Below are 23,890 nucleotides of genomic sequence, written 5' to 3' on the forward strand. Positions count from 1 at the left end.
CGATTGCAACTGAAAGCAAACTTTGGAAATGATGAAGAAACACAAAAAATTTTAAACTGAGCCGCGCTCAACCAAAAATATTTAAACATATATACAGATATATGTATATATAAAGAGTTGTATGTTTTTTTTTTTTGCCAAATATCCCAACTGATTGAAGAAGAAGAAGCAGCAGCAGCAGCAGCATCAGCAGAACACACACACACACACAGCCTTAAACAGACACGCACTTGGATTAGTGTTTTGTTTACTGTGTGTGTAAGTGCGCGCGTTCGTCTCTGTGTTTTGTGAATAAGTTCATATGTGTGTGTGTGTCTATGTGTGTTGATAAACATAAATAATAATAATAACCACAACAACAACAACAACAATACAAATACAAATACAAATATCAATCACAATCACAACAACAACAACTAAGCAAAAATGCCGAAAATATTTTTGATCAAAAATCGCCTGCATCAGCAGCAGCAGCGTCTGCTGGAATCACAGAATCTGCTGCAGCACAAGGCGCAGGATGATGAACGTTGCTTGGTGCCGCCCCTCAGTCCGAGCGCCTCGCACTCACGTCGCGCTGACCATCAGGCGCCCCTATCGCCCACACCGACGCCGACGCCAACGCCAACGCCAACGCCAACACCCGCGCATCCCGAGCCGGAACCAGATCCGCAGGGTCAAGCGGAACAGGAGCAGCCGCTTAGCCTAATTGCCGTCGCATCAGCCAACAGCAGCACATCGACGCGCAAACGTTTCCATCATCGACGTCACTATTTTGGCCAAACGCGACACAGTCTCGAGCTATCGCAAGAGCAAGCCCATAGCAGCATCCATTCCAATTCCAATTCGAATGTTGAGCCCGAGCAAGTTCAAAATGGTAAGTTAATCTATCGATTGTTCGATCTATATCCGAATCTGTCTGTTGTCACTCAACTCAATCGAAAAAAAAAAACACAAATCTAATCAAACCAAATGACTTAGGCAACGAACCTCGCACAAAACATTGCCCAGTTCGTTGCCTAAGTCATTTGTCTGCTCGCCACTTCATCGACCTTATGCAAATGCCAAAATTAACAAGCGCCTGCACAAAGAGAATGCACATAAAATTCATCCAAACCGAAACAATAGAAAAAAAAAACACACAGAAAAAAATTTGTACATTTTCCTTTTTTCCTCAACTTTCTTCTAAAACGGATTTCTGTGTTTCTTTTTGGGAAGTTCTTTGTCAACCAAATCAATTTCGGATTACGAAAAACTTTAGAAATATGCTTAATTGAGAAGTTTTTGGACAAAACAAAAAAAAACCTAGGAACTTGGGTGTTCGAGTCTGTAAGACCTTTTATTTGCCTCAATTGTTCCCAGCTTGCATTGTAAACACCTTTTCTTTGCTTTTCTGAGCTTTTAATTGAGTTGTCGATTTCTGGAACTTTTATTTGTGCAACGAAAATCAAATTTTATTTTATTGAAATAATAAATTCCAAACTCATTCAGTTTGGATTTTATGTTTATACCAAAACAAGACTTCTACATCAACTTAATCTGGGAAACTTGCAATAAAATAAGTGAATAAAAAATAAATAATTAAAATAAACATCGATTCAATTTGTTTTTAAAATAAAATTTTTCTGAAAAGAATTTCTTTAAAAAAAGTTTTTGAAGAATTTGTATAAAAAAGTATTTTAACTTCATTTTTGGGCTTCCAAAGCTAACATTAAGAAATTTGATATCCAGCACCTTTTGCTCTCAGAATTTTCAAATGTTTAGTAATATTATTACCAATATTATTATTCTGAAGATTCTTAAGACTTAAGTCTTACATCTAGTTTTATGTGAGCTGAACAAAAATAATAATAATATTTTTAAAATAAAGCAGAGATTCTTATATCAACAATTCTGCTTTCAGAGAAGATATTTAGGTAATAGAAAATAATATTCTTATATTTTAGCAAAAATTCCTAGATGTGGCATTTAATATAAGACTTTCAGAATTTCTGTTTATATTGGCAGAATGTGCAACTATATAGTAATACTCTTAGATTATGGCAAGGAATTTTAAAGATGTGTGCCCAGTTAATATTATTATTATATTACACCAAAGATTCTCAAGACTTACATCTATTACAACGTTCTCAGAAACAATAGACTTTTAGGAGAAAATGTAACAATAAATGACTACAAATAATATTTATTTATTATTATACGATATTATTATTATGAGAGCAAAGAATTTTTTGGCTTCCTTCCTATCTCATCCGATATTATCCATATCCTATACCGATGATTCAAGCCAAAGTTACCCAACATCTGTTTCCTAGAATCTCGCTCTGATGTAACTGTTCTAGATGCATAATTTTTTGCACTGCCTTAAGGACAACTACACATTTCCTGCTCATTTGTTACACTTCCAGCTCTCATTAAAAAACAACAACAAAAAATAGCCAAAAAAAAGAAAAGGTAAAAAAAAATCTGACAGGCAAATAAATGCTTATGACCATATAATAGCCACAAATCAGTCAAGACAAATGCTGATGGCTATCTACAACAGACAGCGGACATCGGACAGCGGACAGCAACAACGAATAGGCCAAGCTACCAATTCAGAGCTAAGCTAAGCAGCAACTACAACAACAACAGCAACAACATCAAATTAGGCAGCGTCTCGAGCATTTGTTGACGCCCACACGACACGACCCTTGGCTTTTGTTGTTGTTGTTGTTGTTGTTGTTGCTATTTTTGCTTCTCTTCTGCTTAGATTCGACGCCAAAGCTGTGGCCAACATCAATCACTTTCATTGAATCGCCAAAAAACAACAACAACAACAACAACAACACACACACACACACACACAAGAAACAACAACAATTTCTAGAAATCTGTTGAGTCTGGCTTATATAATCGACGAGGCGGTTTATTAAGTCATTTCTTGACCATGGTTAAAACCCTAATGAAAACCAAAAAGAACCAAATATGCTAGAAATATTTACATAATTTACATATATCTATATATACATGGATAGGCATATTCATATCGTATATAACTTTCTTTTGGATTTAATCAGAATTTATGAATTCTTGAAAGTGAATTTTTTTCCATTTTTATTTTTTCCACTTTATTTTTAGTTTTCAGTTTTAATATTTGATATTTTTTTTTATGCTACACTTCACTGATTTGCCTGTCCGTGTGGCTGGTCTCTGTCTGTCTGTGTGTGTGTGTGTGGTTGTGTTGGCTGTCAAGTTCGCTGCCTAAGTCTTTTGTTTCACATCGTCTGCGGCTTAACTGCCCTTTGTCTTAGCGCGCGCGCAAAAAAAAAAACCGTATATATATATATAGATATCATAATTACATGTAGGAATAACTATAATAAACCGAATAGCATGGAATGGTGTGCATAAAATGGAATAGAATGGAATAGAGTGGAATACTAGACATGGGGTAGAATGTACACACAACAGAAGCGAGTAGAGCTGAGGAGAGCTGAGGAGCTTGCCAACTGCTGGGGAAGTGGATGTGGAAGTGGAAATTGCTCGTCGTTCTTGTGGGGACCCCAACCGCAGCTCAAATCACACGCAGCCACTCTCTGTGTATGTGTGTGTGTGTGTGTGTGTGTGCAAGCAGAGCTAACGTTTAGAACCTGAAATTTGAGTTGGGTAATCTTTTACATAAGCACAAAGTTCGAAACAAAAACAACTAAATGCAAAAAGAAGAAGAAGAAGAAGCTATATTTATAACTCTAAAACTCTGTGTAAGAGAAAAGGATGCAAAAAATATGCCAGATATAGGCAGATTTAATTGAAAATCTATATCTGTTATAGCTTTACTTAATATTGTATATAAATATATGATATGCCACTACTACCATTTCTATTGCTTATTAGGGTTTATTTCCTTAAATTTCTATTCATAAAATATATTTTTTATCCTTAGTATTTCTTACCTTAGTATTTCTTGTGTAAATGAAATATTTTGAATGCTTTTGTTCGATCAGCCCAGCTTAAGCAACTCCTTCTTAACATCTTGAGGCCTTATAGTATTTTAATGTATTTTAAAAATACTTTTAAAGTGCATTTCTTAATCAACTTCCAAAAAACTAATCTTAAGCTACGGAAAATTCCGATATATAGAATACAAAAACAGTCGAGTCTTGGTAATTTGTACCCCGCTCTATCGAAAATCGCTATAAATCGAAAATAGTTCTATCCCCTTGAAGGAAATTCGTCCTCGATAACTATCGATAATTTGAATATCTGTGTAAATCGAAAAAAACTGAAGTCACTTCGAACGTAACGTACTTCAACTGTATTCACCTCCTGAATCCAATTCTCTAACTTTCAAGAGAGCATACAGATAGTCAATCAAACTGTCAATCCATCATGCCATCAATTCAATATGTGAAATATAGCAGGATTATATCTTAATGCTTCATGAAGTGCACATCTTTAACTCTTGCCTTTGCTGTATTTATATACTGCATTACTCAGATACACGACTCTCTGCTTCTTCCTCTTGCAGCATTACAATTTACTTACAATATGCTCCAAGCTTCCCCATTAATTTGCCATCGCATATGCTTTAATTTTACTTTAACCGGAGCCACCCTGTGGCTAAACACACACTAACTGACAGTGAGACGGACAGGCAGACAGACAGAGAGACAGACGGCTCATACAGTTGGTTAGTTTTGAACGTTCCTGCGGTGCGCGGGCCTTGCATTACGGGGCCTGACTCAGTGGCTCAGTGGGCTCTGCCTTAGCGGTTAGCGGCCAAGAACTTCACACACTTGAGCGCACATACAAAGCCAGCCACAGAGAGAGAGAGAGAGAGAGATGGAGAGTGGGAGAGGGAGGGGGCAACATAATATATTTATATAGATATATACATATATATATGTATGTGTGTGTATATAAAAAGTTAGTTAAAGTTGGCAATGGGCAAATTATATAACAATGTGCCTAAGCCACAAATCTCTGGCTGAGCCCAAGCAAAAGTACAAGTTGAGAGCAGCTCTCGAATGCGGCACTAAAAGCAAATGAGAAAAGCAGAAGATGAGGTAGAGAGCAGCAACAGCAGCCAAAGTGGAAGTGGAAGCAGAAGCAGAAAAGGCTGACGGAGTCTCTAGCAAAACTAGCAGAAAACTTGCAGCTAGCTGAAGCGCATAATCAAGTTAAAGATGTCGATGATGATGATGATGATGATGATGATGATGATGATGGGGCAGGGTCTGGGGCTGGGTTTCATTCTTTCTGCCAAGCTGACTTTGGGCGTTGCTCCTCGTCGGCCATTTGGCCAAAGCGCAAGGCACTAAAGCCAAGGCACAAAGGCAAAGTCAAGGCAAACGAAAAGTGGTAGAACCAGTAAACCAGCCAACAACAACAACAGCAACTGGCAACACGATTCCGATTCTTGGCAAGGGCATGCCACACGAGAAATGTAGATGGCCAACAGCAACGAAAAGAACACAAAAAAACAACAAAAAAAACACACACACACACACACACAACAAACCAAAGCGTACAACAGAACGTGGCCCAAACCGTGTCTCAAGTGCAACATAATGTTGCTGCCGCTCGTTGCCGTTGCTGCTGTTGTTGCTGTTGTTGCTGCTTCTGCTGTTGCCACGGCCATAATTGCTGTTTGCCAGCGTCTGTGATTTTTGCTCCCATGCACACACACACACACACATGCACCCTGAGTACTTGCCTTATAAATATACATATGTATGTATATAGCTAGAGCTATAACTATGCTTGAGTACACAACTAAAACAACAACAGCAACAACAACCAAAGGGTGTTTGGCTTAATGCCTTTTTCTACACTCAAATCTCGCCTAGTTAAACCACGTTTCGTACTGACTTGACTTGTTTCATATTATGTTAGCCTTTGCTTATAGTATATATATATATATATACATAGAATATATACATATATAGAATATCATATTTGTAAAGCCATCATCGAGCTATATCAAAAGCAAGCTTAGCCACCTCAGCAGCGAATCACCAAGAATTTCATAAAAGTTATTTTTTTTTTAATTTTCAACTCTTTCCTATTTATAGAATATTGACAACAATTTCTTGGGCTTACCGCTAATACATACATTGCGTAATACACTTAGTAATACTAGTTACTCAGAGTTAATAACAGACTTATATACCCTCTTTTAATTTCTATTTTTTATTGTGCTTATTCATTTTGGTTTCAATTCTTAATATATATATATATATATATATATTTTGATATATATATATTTATTTTTTTTTAATATATGATAATTATTTTTATATGGTATTTAATATGATATTTTATTTTCTTTTATTTTATTTTACTTTATACATATATTTTTATTATTTTAATTATTTTTTGTTATTTTTTTTTATTTATTCATGATATTTGATTTTCATTTATTTTACTTTACACATATAGTTTTATTAGTATTTTCTTTTTATTATTTTAATTAAATTTTTTTGTTATTTTTTTTTTATTTATTCATGATATTTTATTATCATTTATTTTACTTTATACATATATTTTTATTAGTTTTTTTCTTTTCATTATTTTAATTATTTTTTATTTATTTATGATATTTTATTTTCATTTATTTTACTTTATACATATATTTTTAATAGTTTTTTTCTTTTTATTACTTTATTATTATTATTTTTTGTTATTTTCATTTATTTTACTTTATACATATATTTTAATAGTTTTTTTCTTTTTATTATTTTTATTATTTTTTTATTTATTTATGGTATTTTATTTTCTTTTATTTTATTTGACTTCATACATATATTTTTAATAGCTTTTTCTTTTTATTATTTTAATTATTTTTTGTTATTTTTTGTTTTTTTTTTTTTTTATTTATTTATAAATACATACATTTATATATTTTTTTCATTTTTTTGAATATACAATTTTGATATATTCACATTTATAGTTTTATGTAGATCTGGTTTTGTCATTTATTTATTTTTAGTGTATTATATTATTAGTGAGACATAAAAAAAATATTTAAAAATATATATATTTTTTTTAATGATATTTTTTGTTTAGTATGTTGCATATAAGAAATATTTTATAAAAATATATTTTTAAATTCTTCCTATTTTCCTTCATAAATTTTACCGATTTATAAAGTTTTCTTTTTTAATTTTTTAAATTCGCTCTGCAAAAAAATATTTACCCAAAAATACATATAAAATTTAGAATAAAATGTTTAAAAATACCTTTAAAAACTCTACATTGTTCTTAAGCGTAAAACAAGTTTACTTCACTTATATTTTGCGCAGTGTAATCTATAAATAAACAATAGCTGATAGCTCCAGTTACATTCTGTTGCGTGCCACAAGTGGCAGCCATAAATATTCATATACACTATATATATTCATAAGTTTATATAGATATATATATGCATTCAGAGAGGGAGAGGCGCGACCTTAGGACAGACAAGGTCTACTGCGCGCTATATAAAATTCCTAGAACAACAACAGCAGCAACAACAACAACAACAGCTGCTCAGCAAACTGCCCAACTTCCTGTGCCTTTTTTTTTTTTTTTTTTTTTGGCCAACTTTTGGCAAATTGCACAATCTTTTCTTAGCCATCTTTTCATTTCATTTCATTTCTTGCTGCCAAGTAAAAGTCAATAAAAATTCAAAGGAAATTCATTGATAAAGTCGCTGCGATAAGTCAACATTTGGCCACTTAGCACTTGATAACAACAACAACAACAACAACAACAATGGTCGGGCACCTGTTAGAAGACCATTTAAAATACGTGTATGTGTGTGTGTGTGTGTGTGTATAAAGTATCGCAGTTTAATTCAAGCTGACGCAGATGTTACAACACGCGGCCGGAAGTTAGCGAAAGGTTTGCCAAAAATGTTCCTCTGCTCGCTCCCCTCCCTCTCTCCCCTCTCTCTCACACACACACACACACTGCACGCCTGTCTGTCTGTCGTAGCATACCCTTTCCACAGACAACTCTCCCCTCCTACTCTAGCGTCAGCAGAACTTCACTTGAACGCTGTAAAATACACCGATAAACAAAAGCAACAAAAGCAACACAAGTATTCCAAACAAAGTAATGAAACACACTTGAGACATTCCAGAAAGCTCTTTCAAGAATTTCACTTGATATTGATATTGATACTGATACTGATATTTATATACAATACTCACATTGCATCATATCTAACAGCTAGACAAATGTACTCCGGTCTCTGAAAGTATGTAAAAATTCGGTAGCTTAACTGCAAAGCTACAGCTCATCCTAATAGCTCAAATGGCCCATAAATACAGATAGATAGTTAGAGAATTATATGCAAAAAAAAAAAAACACAGTAAGAATATTTATCTAAATGGATTTACAGAGAAAGCTAGCAAAACTCCACAGAAAAAAAAAAAGAAACTAAAAATAAAATAATTTAGCTAAATACAAGAGGGTAAAAGCAGGAAATATATTGAATAAATTCAAAATAATAAAAATAAATAAATAAAAATAAAGATAATAATAAAATATTATTAAAATATTATTATCATTATTATATAAATAAAATTATTAAAATATATAAATAATAATAGATAGATATATCTATAGATAGTTCTACACATGCTAACTAGATAAAGAAGCGTAAGCTTAGTTAATGTAAATTTCTATGATCTATCTATAAAATAATGTTCTATCTATAATATAATAATGTACTAGATCATGCTCGAGAACAAGAATTATAGATCTATAATATAATGTTGTATCTATAATATAATAATATACTATATCATGCTCGAGAACAAGAATTATAGATCTATAAAATATCTTAAAATTATTTTTTTTTTTTAAATACAGAAATATTAGAGCTTTAATACAGTCGAGTTCCTATAATTCCAAATGAAAATGGCAACAGTTTTTTTTTTTTCGATATACGCAGAAAATATTGAGGACTATCGAGAACGATTTCTTTTCTAGGGAACAGAATTTGTTTCGATTATTGATACACGCCTGTATTACTTTTTCTAGACCTCCTAAGATACATTTTCGACTAGTTGAAATCAAATCAAGCCAGAACTATTTAGCAACTTTAATATTCATCTAATGTGTGTGTGTGTGTGTGTGTTTTTCTAGTCATGCTTTGTTTTGTTTCTAGTTTTCAGTGCTTAAAAATCCTGTTTTCACTTTAAGCTCAAGTTACAGCTTCTTCTTCTTCTTCCTCTTCATAATCATCATCATCATCATCATCATCATCTTTTGCCTTTGCCAGTTTTTAGCATGCCTAATAAGGTATTTCAGCGAATTTTTAGTTGGGCAGACAATTTGAATAGCTACAGCAGCCACAGATCCTGTGGCAGTTCGTTGCCTAAGTCATTTGTTTTTTTTTTTCCTTTCTTGATTTGTGTGTGAGTGTGTGTGTGTGTGTTTTTCGTTTTTCTGCGCACTGCGTCTGGCATTAGTTTTTACCTGCTGTTGCCTGGCTGACTGATAAACAATGCAGTTGTCTACCTGTTTAAGGGCTGACTGGAATCGACTCAACGCGACTCGCCTGCCTGCCTGGCTGCATCTAGCCCCATCTCGCTCACACAGCAAACCAAAACGAAGCGACAGAGAGAGAGAGCGAGAGAGAGAGGGCGAGAGAGAGAAAAGGCCAAAGATTTGACAATCAGAAAAACGAAGCGACGAAGCAACAGCAAAAAGGGCAAGAATCCTGCGCACACTGTGATAAAATTCAAAGCCGAGATTTATTTGTGCAGTGAATCAACACACACAGACACACGCACACACACACACACACACACACACAGACAGAGGCAGAGGCAGAGGCAGGCAGCGCGAGAAACTGGTCTCAAGTGCTGCGCTCGACTGCGTTCCATAAGAATAAAAATACACCTTCTCATATATATATAGATGTGTGTGTGTGTGTGTGTGTATTTGAAAAGAAAAAAAAAAATAAATAAAGAATAATAATAAAGGAAGCGAGTTTTTTTTTCGCTGCGCTGGGCTCTCTTTACTTTGGAGCTCAAATACCTGACCAGAGGCCTCGCCTCTGGAGAATCGCTGCGTTACTCACGACTCTTGAGTGTGCGTGCGCTCATGTGTGTGTGTGTGCGTGTGTGTGTGTGTTCGTTTGTGTATTGATTGCACTGCCTTTTGGCCCCTTTGGGTCTTTGTTAGCCCCTACGGAACGGCCTTTGTCTACCAAATCATCTTTCAGTTTTAGCATGAAAATGCATTTCTTGTTGCTCTCTCTCTCTCTCACGCTCTCTCTCACGCTCTCTCTCGCTCTCTCTGTAATTGAATTAGTGCCCTGTTCAATTTGCAGCCCAATTGAACGCATCGACAGTTGCCTTTAATCGAGTTACAATCGCCTTCGCTGCCTCTTCCTCTTTCTCTTCTTCATCTTCTTCTTCTTCTAAATACTTGACAATCCATTTGGTTGCTCATGCTGCGTGTGAATCTTAGGCAATGTTTACTGTATTTCGGCACTAGCTAGCATTTATTTAATTTTTTTTCGTATTAATCTAAACAAAATTGTATTTGATTTCCATTTCATGCCTTGGAATTGGAGCTCTCTAATGGAGCTATTTAAATACAGCTTGAGAATTTCGCATTTTTGTCACATTCACAAAAAATTGCCAATCTCTTTTCTTATTTTATTATTGTTATTATTTTTTTTTTTAATTTCAGTGTCAATAACTTGTAAATTATTTGAATTTCAGTTAATTTGTTGTTGTTTTTTTTTTTTTTTGTTTGGTATATATTTTATTATTATTATTATTAATATGGAAACTCGTTTCGGCTTAAAGCTTCGAATTATTGCAATTTGTTGTTGTTTTATTTAGCTTATATTTAGAAAGATTTTTGTTATTTTGCTTCTTTAATTTGCGATTGAAACACGTTTAACGCTCTACAACAACAAAAACAACAACAACAATAGAACTTGTTTCCTTTTCTGTTACTGTGATTGCTGTTGCTGTTGTTGTTGTTGTTGTTGCTAAAAGTTAACTGTTGTTTTGTTTAACGCTAAAGACGAACGAGTTTCGCATTCCGCATGCTTCAGAATTCAATTTCGTTTGTTGATTTTATTTTTATGTACATATGTACACATGTGTGTGACTGTGTGTATATATGTGTGATGAGACATCTCTTTATATTGCATGCCCAAAAGTGAGTGAACATTTGGCAGCAGATTAACAATACTTTATTCTCTGGAAACGATTCAAACGGCCTATAGAGAATCGCTTAGCTGAAGCTAACTTTATATACGTGTGTGTATATATCGATGTATGTATATATATCGATAGAAAGAGTTGTCAGCTGCACCTTGATACACACCTCTATATCTACATATATATGTTGTGTACATATGTATATATGTATGTGTAATAGTTATATACATATATAATTTGGTATAAACTTATCTTTATCTGGAATAATATAACCTATATGTATAATATAGAGCCTCTCTCACTATCTTTCTCTCTCACTCTCTCTCTCTCACTCAATCTCTCACTCTCTCTCTCTCTCTCATTCACTCTCTCTCTCACTCTCTCTCTCTCTCTCATTCACTCACTCTCTCACTCTCACTCTCTCTCACTCTCTCTCTCTCTCTCTCTCTCTCTCTCTCGCTCTCTCTCTCTCTCGCTCTCTCTCTCTCTCTGAAACAATTTGGAATCGAAACACCAAAAGTCCCTCAAATCCTGAAGGCGCTTTTCAATGCTTCATAACGGAAAAGGAAATATCGAAACACAATTTAGCTGTTTGAAGGCATTGCCTATAGATAGACACAAGCCCACACAATCTCACACTCTCTCTTTCTCTCTCTCTCACTCGATTACAAGCAATTCAAGTGTGCGAACTTTTGTAATACAATTCAATTGTTTTTGTTGCTGAACGCCGCAGCGATAGTAAATTGTGAATAAAATATAATATGAAAATTGCATTGTTTAAATGCCCATTAAATGCATTTAGTTATTGATTAAACAAATTATGGGCTCGCGGTTTAACATGATTTATAGCTGCTGTATGCTAAACAGTTTCCGCTCCCGCAAATGTCAATGTCAAGCGCAATACGAATTCCAAATACTCAAAGCATTCAGCTCAAGGGAAATATTTATGTACTTCAAGTCAGTTTTGAGTCGTATTTTAAATGAAAACGGTGTGGGAACAGCTAAAGCTGAGATAACCCAATGGGTTAAATGACGCAAAGTTGAGTGGAAAAGAATAGAGATTTTACCTTATCGCAGATTTACGGCTGCAGCAAGTCAGAAAGTCTAGATCAATCTAGATTCAGAGTTCAATGAACTTGGGAAATGCTGTCTCATGAAAGGAAAATAATTATGTATGCAAATAATAATAATGTCTGAAATGATTAAAGCCAAATATATGAAAAATAAATATATTAATAATAATAAAAAAAAATAAAATAAATAAATAAAATAATTACAAACTAATAAAGAATATAATAATTAAAATATGTACAAAAATAATAATAAAAAAGAATAACGACTAATAAAAAATATATATATAAAAATAATAATAAAAACGAATAATGACTAATAAAAAATAAAATATATAAGAAATATAAAAATAATATTAAAAATAAATAGTAACTACTAAAAAATAAAATATATAAAAACTATATAAAAACATATAAAACTATAAAAAATATAAAAATAATATTAAAAATAAATACTAACTAACTAAATAAAAAATAAAATAAATAATAAATAGTGACTAAAAAATAAAAACACTAAAATCACATAAAAAATATAATGATATTAATATAAAAATAATTTGAATAAATAATAACTAATGCAAAAAAAAAAAAATTAATATATATTTATATATATATAAATACATATATATGTATATATTAATAAAATAAAATAATAATTCATAAAAATCAACTTAAATAAATTTAAGAAAATATACATGCGAATAAATTGTAAAACATATTTAATTAAATTATTACAAATAATAAAAATTAAAAAAAAAAAGAATAATAAAAAAGTTAGATCAAAATAATAATATATAAATATAATTTTTACTTAATTCATTTCGATAAAAAATTTCAATCCAAGTTTCACTTTTAGCAAACTAAACTAAATATACAACAAATATTACTAAATAGCTATAATATAAAATTGATTGATTTCTCAATTGTTTATATAATTCCAATTGAACTTTATCAATTGAAGAACATTTTACACTTAAAGCAAATATCGTATAGCTGACAATGTCTTACAGAAGTTTTTGCAGCTCTGTCATATCAGATGATGTGCCGACAGCAGCGACAACAACAACAACAACAAACATGTGCAACAACAGCGATTACAACAAATTAATGACAATATCAATATACATACATATATATAAAGATATATCTGAGTCTAAAATTAAAACGGCTACAAAATCGCCAGCATGCATACTCCTACACAGGTGCACATGCGTGTGTGCATGTGTGTGCATGTGAGTGCATGCAGCTATAATGCACACACTAGTGTCATGTATTTTTCAGGTCAGGGTTGACTTGTGACTGACTAAATGAATGAATGAATGAATTGAATGCATGAATGCGTCCCGCTCGCTGCTCTGCTCTGCTCTCCTCACCTCAATGCGTGTGTGTACGTGTGTGTACGTGTGTGTGTGTGCACGACTAACTACAACATTGACAATTTGTAGCTACATCGTCGAAGCAAGCTAAAGCGTTGCCGCTATAAGCTAAATACCCCGCTACCCTATCTTTAAGCCCTGGCTCCATCTCTATCTCTCTCTCCCTCTCTCTCTCTCTCTCCCACTCTCTTTCTCTCGCAATGCAGCCCGAACTGGTTATGCACTTGACTGCAGCGCACAAGATGCTGCCGCTTCATTAGGGCCGCATTGTTTTTTCCCTCTTCTTCTTCTTCCTCTTTTTTGGCAATCGAAACAAACTATTTTTCAATATATTTCCCAAAATAAATAAAAATAAATCCGAAATTTCAACAAACTCTGCGCTTTGTTATCTTTGCTCCATTGTTTCGTTTCATTTCATTTGGTTTCATTCCATTTCATCTCATCTCATTTCGTTTCATTGTGCAATTTTGCGCATCTCTCAAGCCGAAACGGCTCTACGATCCGAATTGGTCAATATTTGACCTATGCATTTGTGAAATTTCGTATATGAAATCTCTTTAGCCGTATTTTTTTCTTTCTCGATTTGCATAAAACGGCAATTTTTATAATATAGCGCGAGCTGTCTCATCCGTAACGAAATGAAATCAGTTGAGACGCGTTCAGCTTGACCGTTCGACCAGTGAAATACCCTGGAATTTGCAATAGCTTGCGGCTGTTGCAATAACCATAAATTTTTATCAGCTTGAGTAGGAAGACAAGCATTAGACATTAACTAACTCAACTATTGTTTTCAAGCTATAATCGACTATAGTGAATATTATTGGTATTCCCCATACAAATTTAGTGGTATAGTCTTTGCAGCAGCTATATGCCAAATATTTCTGCTCTAACTCTGTTAGTTCCCGAGTTTCAATGTGCCAGCCCCATATCAAATATTTTCCAGTTCTAAATCTCTGATAGACTATTAGACTCTATTATATGGATTACCCCTGCCATCAATCATATATTTCTAAATTCTCGTACAAACATTTTGTAACCTTATAGACATATTCTTCCATCCATTTACACAACTTTTGACAACTTTATTGAGTCTTGTCTGGGCTTTATTTGAACAGCTTATGAGACGATTTTGTCCGAGGGCTCATGTATGTCGGATTACACTTTGAAGCTTTGCGTGAGGCATCACTTGAAAGCGCCATAGCAAACACTTGAAGAAGAAAAAAAAAAAAAAAGCACAGTTTGTCTAAATTGCTGCTAATTTCATGTACAAATCTTTAACGCTTCGGAATTGCCCAACTTGAGAGTCTGTGTGCGTGTGTGTGTGTGTGTCTGAGTGTGTGTGTGTGTGCATGCAGCCACACCCCAATCGATTACACACTAGACGCAGCACGAGGCGGCAACAGCTATCCGATTGGCAATGTCACTGAATTTCAATATCAATATTAAGTTTGTTGCCTAAGTCTTTTGTTTGGCGACAAGAAAATATATTCAAAATACAAATGCAAAAAATTGGTCTACGATATAGATGCATATGGCTTATGATGTGGATTTGGATTGTATTAAAAAATATATATATGTAAAATAAAAAAATATATAAGAGAAATATATTAGATTAAAAAATAAAAAGGTAAATGATGCTTAAAAATTGCAAATATTTTAAAACAGTAAAGTAAAACAAAACAGGGTAAAAATTTAATATTAAAACTTCAATGCTTCAATATTAAAAATCAGAATATTAAAAAAAATAAATAAATAAAAATAAATAATAAAAACTATAAAATTATATTTTTTTAAAATTAAATAATTCATAATATTTTGTGCAGCAAACATTTAAAATATAATATATATAATAATATAATATAATATAATAACAAGTAAGAAGACTCTAGTCGAGACTGCTCGACTAGGAGATACCCTGAACCCTCCAAGCTGATATTCTTATCATTCTGCACTTCTTTTATGCACGCACACATACATACACATGCATCCACCCTCACGCGCCCGCGCTCTGCTAACTGCGCAGTAAGCAGCGACTGCGCTTGGGCTGCGCTGCAGTGTGGGCAATAGTATGAGAATTTATTTGATGAATAACTTTTTTTGTAGACATGCAATCCTAATGAAATTTTCAGACCGTAATCATATGGTCAAAATGTGTGTACATTCTAAAGCACAAGTCTCTAGTACTTGAAATACGTTTTTTGCAAATTGGGGGCGAAGGGGGCGTGGTATCCAAAATCTGTTGATTACAAAATGTTTGTATTCATCATATATATATACACAGTAAATCTGAAGTCTCTATGTCTAATAGTATTCCAATGAGGCTCAAAAAACAAAATCAATTTTTCAATTATTCTCGATAAAAAAGTTATCGGATGAGTTATCGAAAAAATAAAGCAAACTCGTACTGCGTATGGTATACACGAGTATGCACAAAAAATTTCAGCTCTCTAGCTCTTATATCTTCTGAGATCTCGGCGTTCATACGGACGGACAGACGGACAGGGCTATATCGACTCAGCTCATCGTGCTGATCAAGAATATATATACTTTGTGGGGTCTGCGATGATTCCTTCTGCCTGTTACATACTTTTACACAAAAACATTATACCCTGATTTCCCATTTTCAATGGGTTCAGGGTATAAAAAATAAATAATACAAATTCAATAAAAAAATAATAATAAAAATTTAAAAAAATATATATATGTTCAAAATTTTAATAATAAATTTAAAAAATAATAATTATAAATAATTAATACAATTTCAATGAAATATATTTAAATGCAGCAAAATTAAATTAACTACACAATGCAATATTTTTTTATATAAACGTCAAATGTAATTTCTATTAATAATTTCTTTTAATAGATTCAAACTGAAACCTAGCTTGACCTAACAATTAATTCACATTGTAATTGGGACAATTTCAGTTTCATACGTATTATATACATATATATACTATATCTGCATCTATAAATAATATTTGTCTGGCCGTAAGCCTTAAGAGGCAAGCACAACTCACACACTCACACATACGCGCACACACATGAGATAAAGTAAAATATACAAAAAAAAAAAAATAAATAAATAAATAAAGAAAAAAAAAAACTAAGAAAAAAAAATCTACCGGTTTTCAAGGTTAGGCGCCCGCTTTAACTGTATTAACAGCGGGCCGTAATCACAGCAGCCGCAGCAGCAGCAGCAGCAGCAGCCGCAGCAAAAGTTACGTCATAAATGAACAACACACACACACACGGCAACAGCAACAGCAACAAAAGGCGGCGACAACTTTTGTTGCGCTTGTTGCGGTTTTGGCTCATTTCATTTGGAAGCTGATCAAAAAAAAAAAAAAAAAAAAAACCCAAAACCAAAACAAAAACAAAAAAAAATGCTTGAAAAAAAAAACTGAAATCCAAACTACAACAGCAACAACAATTTTACGCATAATTTCATATTTGTAACAAAATCCAACGGCAAGAGAGAAACAGAATGAGAGTGAGAGAGAGAGAGAGAGAGAGAGTGAGTGAGATAGAGTCAGCTACAGCATCATTTATATGCATAATGTTGTAAGTGGGAGTTTACTTAATACAAATTTTGTAGCTGCTTTTGGCATGGGATGCTTAACTCGTTTCTTCCCATTGATTGGTTGCTGTTGTTGTAGTTGCTGTTGCTGTTGTTGTTGCTGTTGTTGCATTCGAAATGTGGGTCAAAACGGGTAGGTAGATCGCAGCAAAGGGTCGCCTGCATCATTTCGATATGTTTACAGTTAAAAAAAAAACAAAAACAACAACAACAACAACAAAAACAAAAGCAACATCGACTGCAAATTGTCGTCCGTGTAGCAATAAATATTGAAGCAACAACGAAATTAAATGAAACGAAGCGTTGCTCATCATCATCATCATCATCATGATGATGATCGTTGTCATTGTCAGCATCATAATTAAATTCTGCTAATTTTGCATATATATATAAAAAAAACTCGTATATATGTATTGACACATATATGGCATAAAGGCTGATGCTGTAATCAGCGCCTGTAACGGTTGAGAAGGTCAACCAGATGCGGTTTTCATTTCAAAAGCAACAACAACAACAACATGAAAACCTGATTATCAATTAGGCAAGTGCATTAAATGGCACGAACAGCGGCTGCTGCTCCAAATCAAGAAATCAGAAATAAACACAATTTATATGGGCTTCCCTCTTTTCATAGCATATGATATATGTAGGTACACCCACGTCTTTATGAGATATATATATATATATATATATATATATATATATATATATATATATATATATATATATAATATAAGATATATCTCTATATCTAGAGTGTCTTCTTTTATATTCTTCTATGGGCTTCCCTCTTTTCATTCCATATGATATAGGTACACCCACGTTTCTGTTAAAATCTATAAGTAATCAATATATACTATATGTATATGAGATAAGATATTGCTCTACATATATATCTATAAGATAAGATATATCTCTAATAGAGTGCCTTCTCTTATATTACTTATTCTCTCTCACATATATTGCTGTATTATCTTCTCTATGGGCTTCCCTCTTCTCATGGCATATGATATAGGCACACCCACGTCTTTTATAAATCTATAGGTAATCAATATATATATAAGATAAGATATATCCCTATATCTATCACTTAAATATAGTGCCTTCACCTATATTACTTATTCTCTCTCGCATATATTGCTGTATTATCTTCTTATAAGCTCATTACCTTTGCCTTAAAGCTTCTTAAACGTTTTACTGGCTGCTCCTGGAATAATCGTTCTTTTCGTGCATATTTTTATATAATTTATTGTATTTGAAGATTGAAATCTCCCTTCTTCTCTAGAAAATCAGAAGCTTAACTTTAATCAATTCTCTTCTTTCCTTCTTCTTCTTTTTCTTCTTTCCTATACTACATCATTCGTAAACGTTTCACAGGCTGTCAACTTTTGCTACATGTCGCTAACTTCAGTTCTAGTTAACAGCATCTCTCTTTCATCTCTGCAAACAAGTCTCATAGACTTTTTGCTTTTCCAATACTTCTTCGTAACTGCATACCGAAACGTTTTACTGGCAGCTCTTTAAGTAATATATAGCCCAATTGAGTAATTTATAGAATTGTATAACCAGGCTGTTTATTTCCAGCATTTCACTGACTACTCCGCAGCCCTAAATAAATCAGCTTGATAAAGTGATTCAGTCCCAATTTGCAGTGCATCTGAATTAGCTACGATTGTGTTTGCCCCACGCGATTCTCATTACACAAAAAGTCATTTAGAGCTCAATGCAATGTTTACTCACTTGGCAGCTATTTTGTTTCGATATTCAGACGCTAAAAAAAACAAGCAAAGGTAAATACGTATAGAATTTTGTTCAGCTTTCAGTTTCACTTCGATTCTAAGCGAAAATTGAGTCAGTGACTTGACAGCTATTTAAAGCGCATCAGCAGCAGCCGCTACAAAAGAGATCGAGGCCGTTGAAAAACAACAATAACAAAAATTGAACAAAAAGTGCAACAAACTGTTTAACAAAGATGCGAAAATCCAAAAACAAACAAATAAAACGCCCCGAAACTAAAGCCAAAACGAAACGAAACGAAACGAAACTTTTGTTTGGAATGGGCAAAGTTTTAACGCAATTGCGTTAAATGATTTGTTGCTCTTGTTGCTATTGCTGTTGTTGTTGTTGTTGCTATTGCCGGCTGCTGCGCCCGTGTGCCCCGTTGTAAATGTTAATGAGACAAGCACGAAACGACAGTTCAGTTCTATGACTTGACTTGGGGGATAAGCCAATGGACTCGTATGCGCAATGCTCAATTGCATTATGCACTCAATACACAGGCCCGAAGGCGAGGGCTGTTTCACCAGTTAGCCAATAATGAGCAGCCAGTGCAACGTTTAGGAAGCAAGAAATAAAAAATAAATAAAAATAAAAAAAAAATAATAATGATAATAATAATAATGATTAATAATAATAATAATTAATGATATAATAATAATAATAATAATAATAATAATAATAATAATAATATAATAATAATGATAATGAATAATTAATGATAATAACTAATAATAATAATAACGAATAATAATAATAAAATAATAATAATAATAATAAGTAATAATAATAAATAATAGATAATAATATAATAATAATATAATATAATAATAATAAATAATAATCATAATTGATGATAATAATATATAATTATAATAATATAATAGAATAATAAAATCAGATAATAATAATTATAATAAAAATAGTTATAATAATAATAATAATAATAATAATAATAATAATAATAATAATAATAATAATAATAATAATAATAATAATAATAATAATAATAATTATAATAATAACAATAATAATAAATGTAATATATCAACTTAATGAAATCAAACGAACTTCATCTACAGCAACAGAAATATTTTATAGAGTTTGCAGCCAGTAAAACGTTTACAAAGACTTTGCAAGGCAAGCGCAGCAAAATTAATGCTACTAAATGATCGAAATCTGCTTTGAGTCTTAAACTTCGACAAAATTTAGTGTAAGCTGCCAGTAAAACGTTTAAGAATTTCTCCAATAAAAGGAAATTGCTCACACAGCTTGTTAGCATATGATTCTGACTTTGCTAAAGGCACCAGCCTCAGTCAATTGATGCCATTGCGCAACTTTGTAATTGACTGAATTTCATTGGAATTGGCCAAATGAGCCACCCTCGCTTATGCCATATGGCAATAGACTTGTAACGTTTATTGGCAGTAACAATTAGCACACACACACACATATATATATACACACGTACAGACAGCTTACACATTGTCACAGGGGCTCAATCAGTCAGTCAGTCAGTCAGTCAATCAGTCACTCACTCAGTTTGTTTGCTTTTGCTGTTGCAGTTGCATTGTATTTTAGTAGCTGTTTAGCATGCTTCTTTGTGCAACTCGCGCACACACACACATATATGCACACACATGCAGCAATTGCAATGGTTATTATATATATATATATATTTTTTTTTTTTTTTTGTTGCTACTGCAACTAAATGGCAAACAGCAACAGTCATAAAATTTAGGTCAACGCATATAATATATTCATTCTAAAAGCCTCAGCTGAATGTGTGTGTGTGTGTGTGTGTGTGTATTGGTCACTTTGAAGCGTGTCGAATTAGAAATATGTTGACAAACTCATTTACGTTTTGTTTGCGAGCTGCTGCTGTCCGATGCTGCCATTTCTGCTGTGCCCCATTGTTTGTGCAACGTGCTTAACGGAAATGCATTAACAATTGCGAAACACACACACACACACATACACAAAGCCTAAAAAAAAAACCTTCAGTGTAGATGCGCAACACCCCAAAGAAATAAGGACAAATATATGAGTAAACGTTTATCGAATTAACATTAGCATAACAGAGCAGGCAACAGACAATTAAAGCATGTCAAAGCATAATTAACAGCTGCTTAGCAGCTACTTTGGCAACATGTTAATTAGTTTACAGAAGTTATATATCGTCAAATGTTAACTCTGTGCTTGCCATAAATGTAAGCACTGGATTAACAGTTACTTAACAGAGATACAGCCTCTAAAAGTACTAACAGCAGCTTAACATAGCCGTCAATTACTTTCAATTACTAATTACTAGCTTAACAGTTGCTTAACAGAAGTTGATACATTACAAATGCTAACTTAACAGCTGCTGTTATTTTACAGAGACTGCAAGTATTCATATACTAACTGTAGAGGTTGCCAAAATCTGCTTAACACAGCTTAAATTTCTACAAATGTGAACATCTGCTTGGTATGATTAGGCACTTGGCATTAACTTAACAGTGGCTTAACATAACTTCATTAGTTGCAGCGAGTACTAAACAGAATACAAACCTGCTGCTTTTACTACTGCTAAATAACAGCTGCTTAACATAATAGCCGTAAAACCTAACAGAGCAGTCATCGAAAGAGTTTAATATGAAGGAAAAATACCCTCTGAGAAACATGAAAGGCAAACAGCGTCACTGCCTATTGGCAGCTGCAGGGTATGCGAAATATAGCTAAATCGTTAGATAAATTAAATGCTTCGGCCACTTAATAAACAATGTAAACGAGTTAACGAGGCAAAATGAAACAGAGCAAGGTTAACATTGACATTAATACCGCAAAGAACACTTAAAAAAATAGCTATGAAAAAAAAAAAAAAGTCATAGAGAGAAAAAAAAAAGCCAAGCAAACAAACAAATTGAAGCACAAAGCTAAAATGCGGCGGCAAATGGAAAAAAAAAAGAATTAAAAAAATATATATATATATAAATAAAAAAAACAACTGTAATTAGCAGCTGCACAAAACGTAGCACATGTTGTTGTTGTTGTTGTTGTTGTTGTTGTTGTTGTTGTTGTTGTTGTTGTTGCTGCTGTTGTTGAGCATGTGGTTTGCAATTTAAGACGCGCTGTGCGCTCGAAAGCCAAGCCAAGTCGAGCTCAACTCAAGCAACGGCAGCTGAGCTGTATCTCAATTCTTTGTTGACGATGCCCATCTGCAGCTTCGATCTATCAAAGCGCTGGCATTTGGATGCTGTCGATAGCTCAACTCACACACACACACACACACGCGCGCGCACATATCAAGTGCTATTCAAGTATTTCAACTCGCATGCACTGCAATTTTGACCTTGAAAAGTGGCTGCAAAAAAAAAAAATAAGAAAAACAGTTACAACAATTTGTGTAGGCTGCGCTGCAGCTGCTAAGCGAGGAGGCGTGGCAGGTGATATATCTATATACATGTGCATGTGCATGTGTGTGTGTGTGCAAGGCTGTGCTGTGTCATTCAATTTGAAAATTACTGGGTTAATGTTAAGCTAAATGTTGCTGCAACGCATTCGCCACAAGTGCATAAACAAAAGACTTAAGCAACGAACTTGAAATAATACAGCACACTATGCAGATGCACCTAGCTGAGCTGTAGACTAACAGAAAGATACTGTGACATAATTATGTTACAGTTGCTCAACACTGGAATTCGTCGATTCATGTGCAGCTATTCATATAACAGCTCGTTAACATTGCTGTGGAGCACTTCTGTTAACATCATAGACAGCTGTTGGGGAATTCTTGACCTCAAGAACTATATTCTTATGCATTATTATTAATCTTTAACATTAATATGTTCTATTAACAGTTGATGCCTTATGTTAAGCATAACATTTTTGATTATGTTAATGGAAAGAGCTTTCCATATTCCCAATGATTAGCTAACATATGCTTATTTCTATATCAAATACAAAATTGAAGATCAAATATCCCTCATCTGTTAACCTAACAGAACTCCTGCTGGCAATTAACATTTGCCGTTTTTCATTTTCGATTAACAGGCGTTACCTTAGCATAGGTGTTTATTAATTACAGAGCGCCTCACAAAATGCTCAAACTTGCAACAAATGAAGGGGCGGCAACATCGCTGGCAAAATTATAAAGTTGCCAAAAAAAACAAAACAGAATATCGACTAAAATCGAAAAAAAGCAACGCGTCGGCATTTATAATGTATAATTTATAAAGCTGCCACGAAAGAGAAACCAAGAAGTCTCAAGAAGCAAGAAAAAAAAAAAAAAAGGAAACAAGATTAAATTCAAGTTGGCTGATTCGAGCGCATCGATAAACTTAATTGCATGGCACTTAATGCATTTTAAAGTTTGCGCTCGCAACATGAGAGCCACAGATCGTGCATATATATATACATATATATATATATGTACATATATAGACATGTTCATCTATACATACTAATAAAGACCTTGTGCCCTTAGAAATCGAACTATCAACAGCTGCAGCTATATATATAGAGAGAGAAAAAGGCTGCATAAATTTGAGGCCTGGGCGTTAGAGACAAATTCATTTAGGCAATAAATTTATAGACTGCCCCGCAGCATTTAGGAAACCGAAACCGAAACCGAAAACGAAACCCCAGCCACATTAGAATTGCTAAAAGGCAAAAGCATACGCACACACACACGCACACCCTTTTATCGCATTAGGTCATTTGGTCAAGACCCAAAAAAAAAAAAAAAAAAAAACACCTGTTAGACTCCTTGTGGCACTTCCTTTTTTTTTTTGCATTCAAACGGATGCATTCATCAATTTGGCGGCCCAAAGCAGGGAAAAAAAAACAGGAAGCCGCAGCCAGTTGCTACTCTTCCTCTTCCTCCTTTTTTTTTTTTTTTGGCAAATCATGCGCTTGGGCTTTGACAAGGGTCGAGCATCTGCTGCAGCTAACAAA

The 23,890-nt window shown here is 33.5% G+C and overlaps 1 protein-coding gene and 1 long non-coding RNA gene across 3 annotated transcripts in view; both read left to right on the forward strand.

Annotated features, from left to right (window-relative positions):
- Positions 1-201: 201 nt before the first annotated feature.
- ovo (transcriptional regulator ovo) overlaps positions 202-23,890 on the forward strand; it is a 36,315-nt gene continuing 12,626 nt past the window's right edge. The window contains exon 1 of one of the 2 annotated variants that reach the window (XM_089264095.1): positions 202-874. In XM_089264095.1, the coding sequence (XP_089120221.1) occupies positions 427-874 (448 nt within the window). In that variant the 5' untranslated portion in view covers positions 202-426. The remainder of the gene's footprint in view (positions 875-23,890) is intronic. The other variant, XM_089264097.1, reaches the window with a different exon arrangement.
- On the forward strand, positions 19,954-23,113 carry LOC149090581 (uncharacterized). Its single transcript, XR_016197361.1, has 2 exons — positions 19,954-22,010; positions 22,041-23,113. It is a non-coding gene; the product is annotated as an uncharacterized LOC149090581 (long non-coding RNA).

Source organism: Drosophila navojoa, chromosome X, assembly GCF_054131105.1.
Source record: "Drosophila navojoa isolate 15081-1374.11 chromosome X, UAZ_NAV_1.0, whole genome shotgun sequence".
NCBI classification, from domain to species: Eukaryota; Metazoa; Arthropoda; class Insecta; order Diptera; family Drosophilidae; genus Drosophila; species Drosophila navojoa.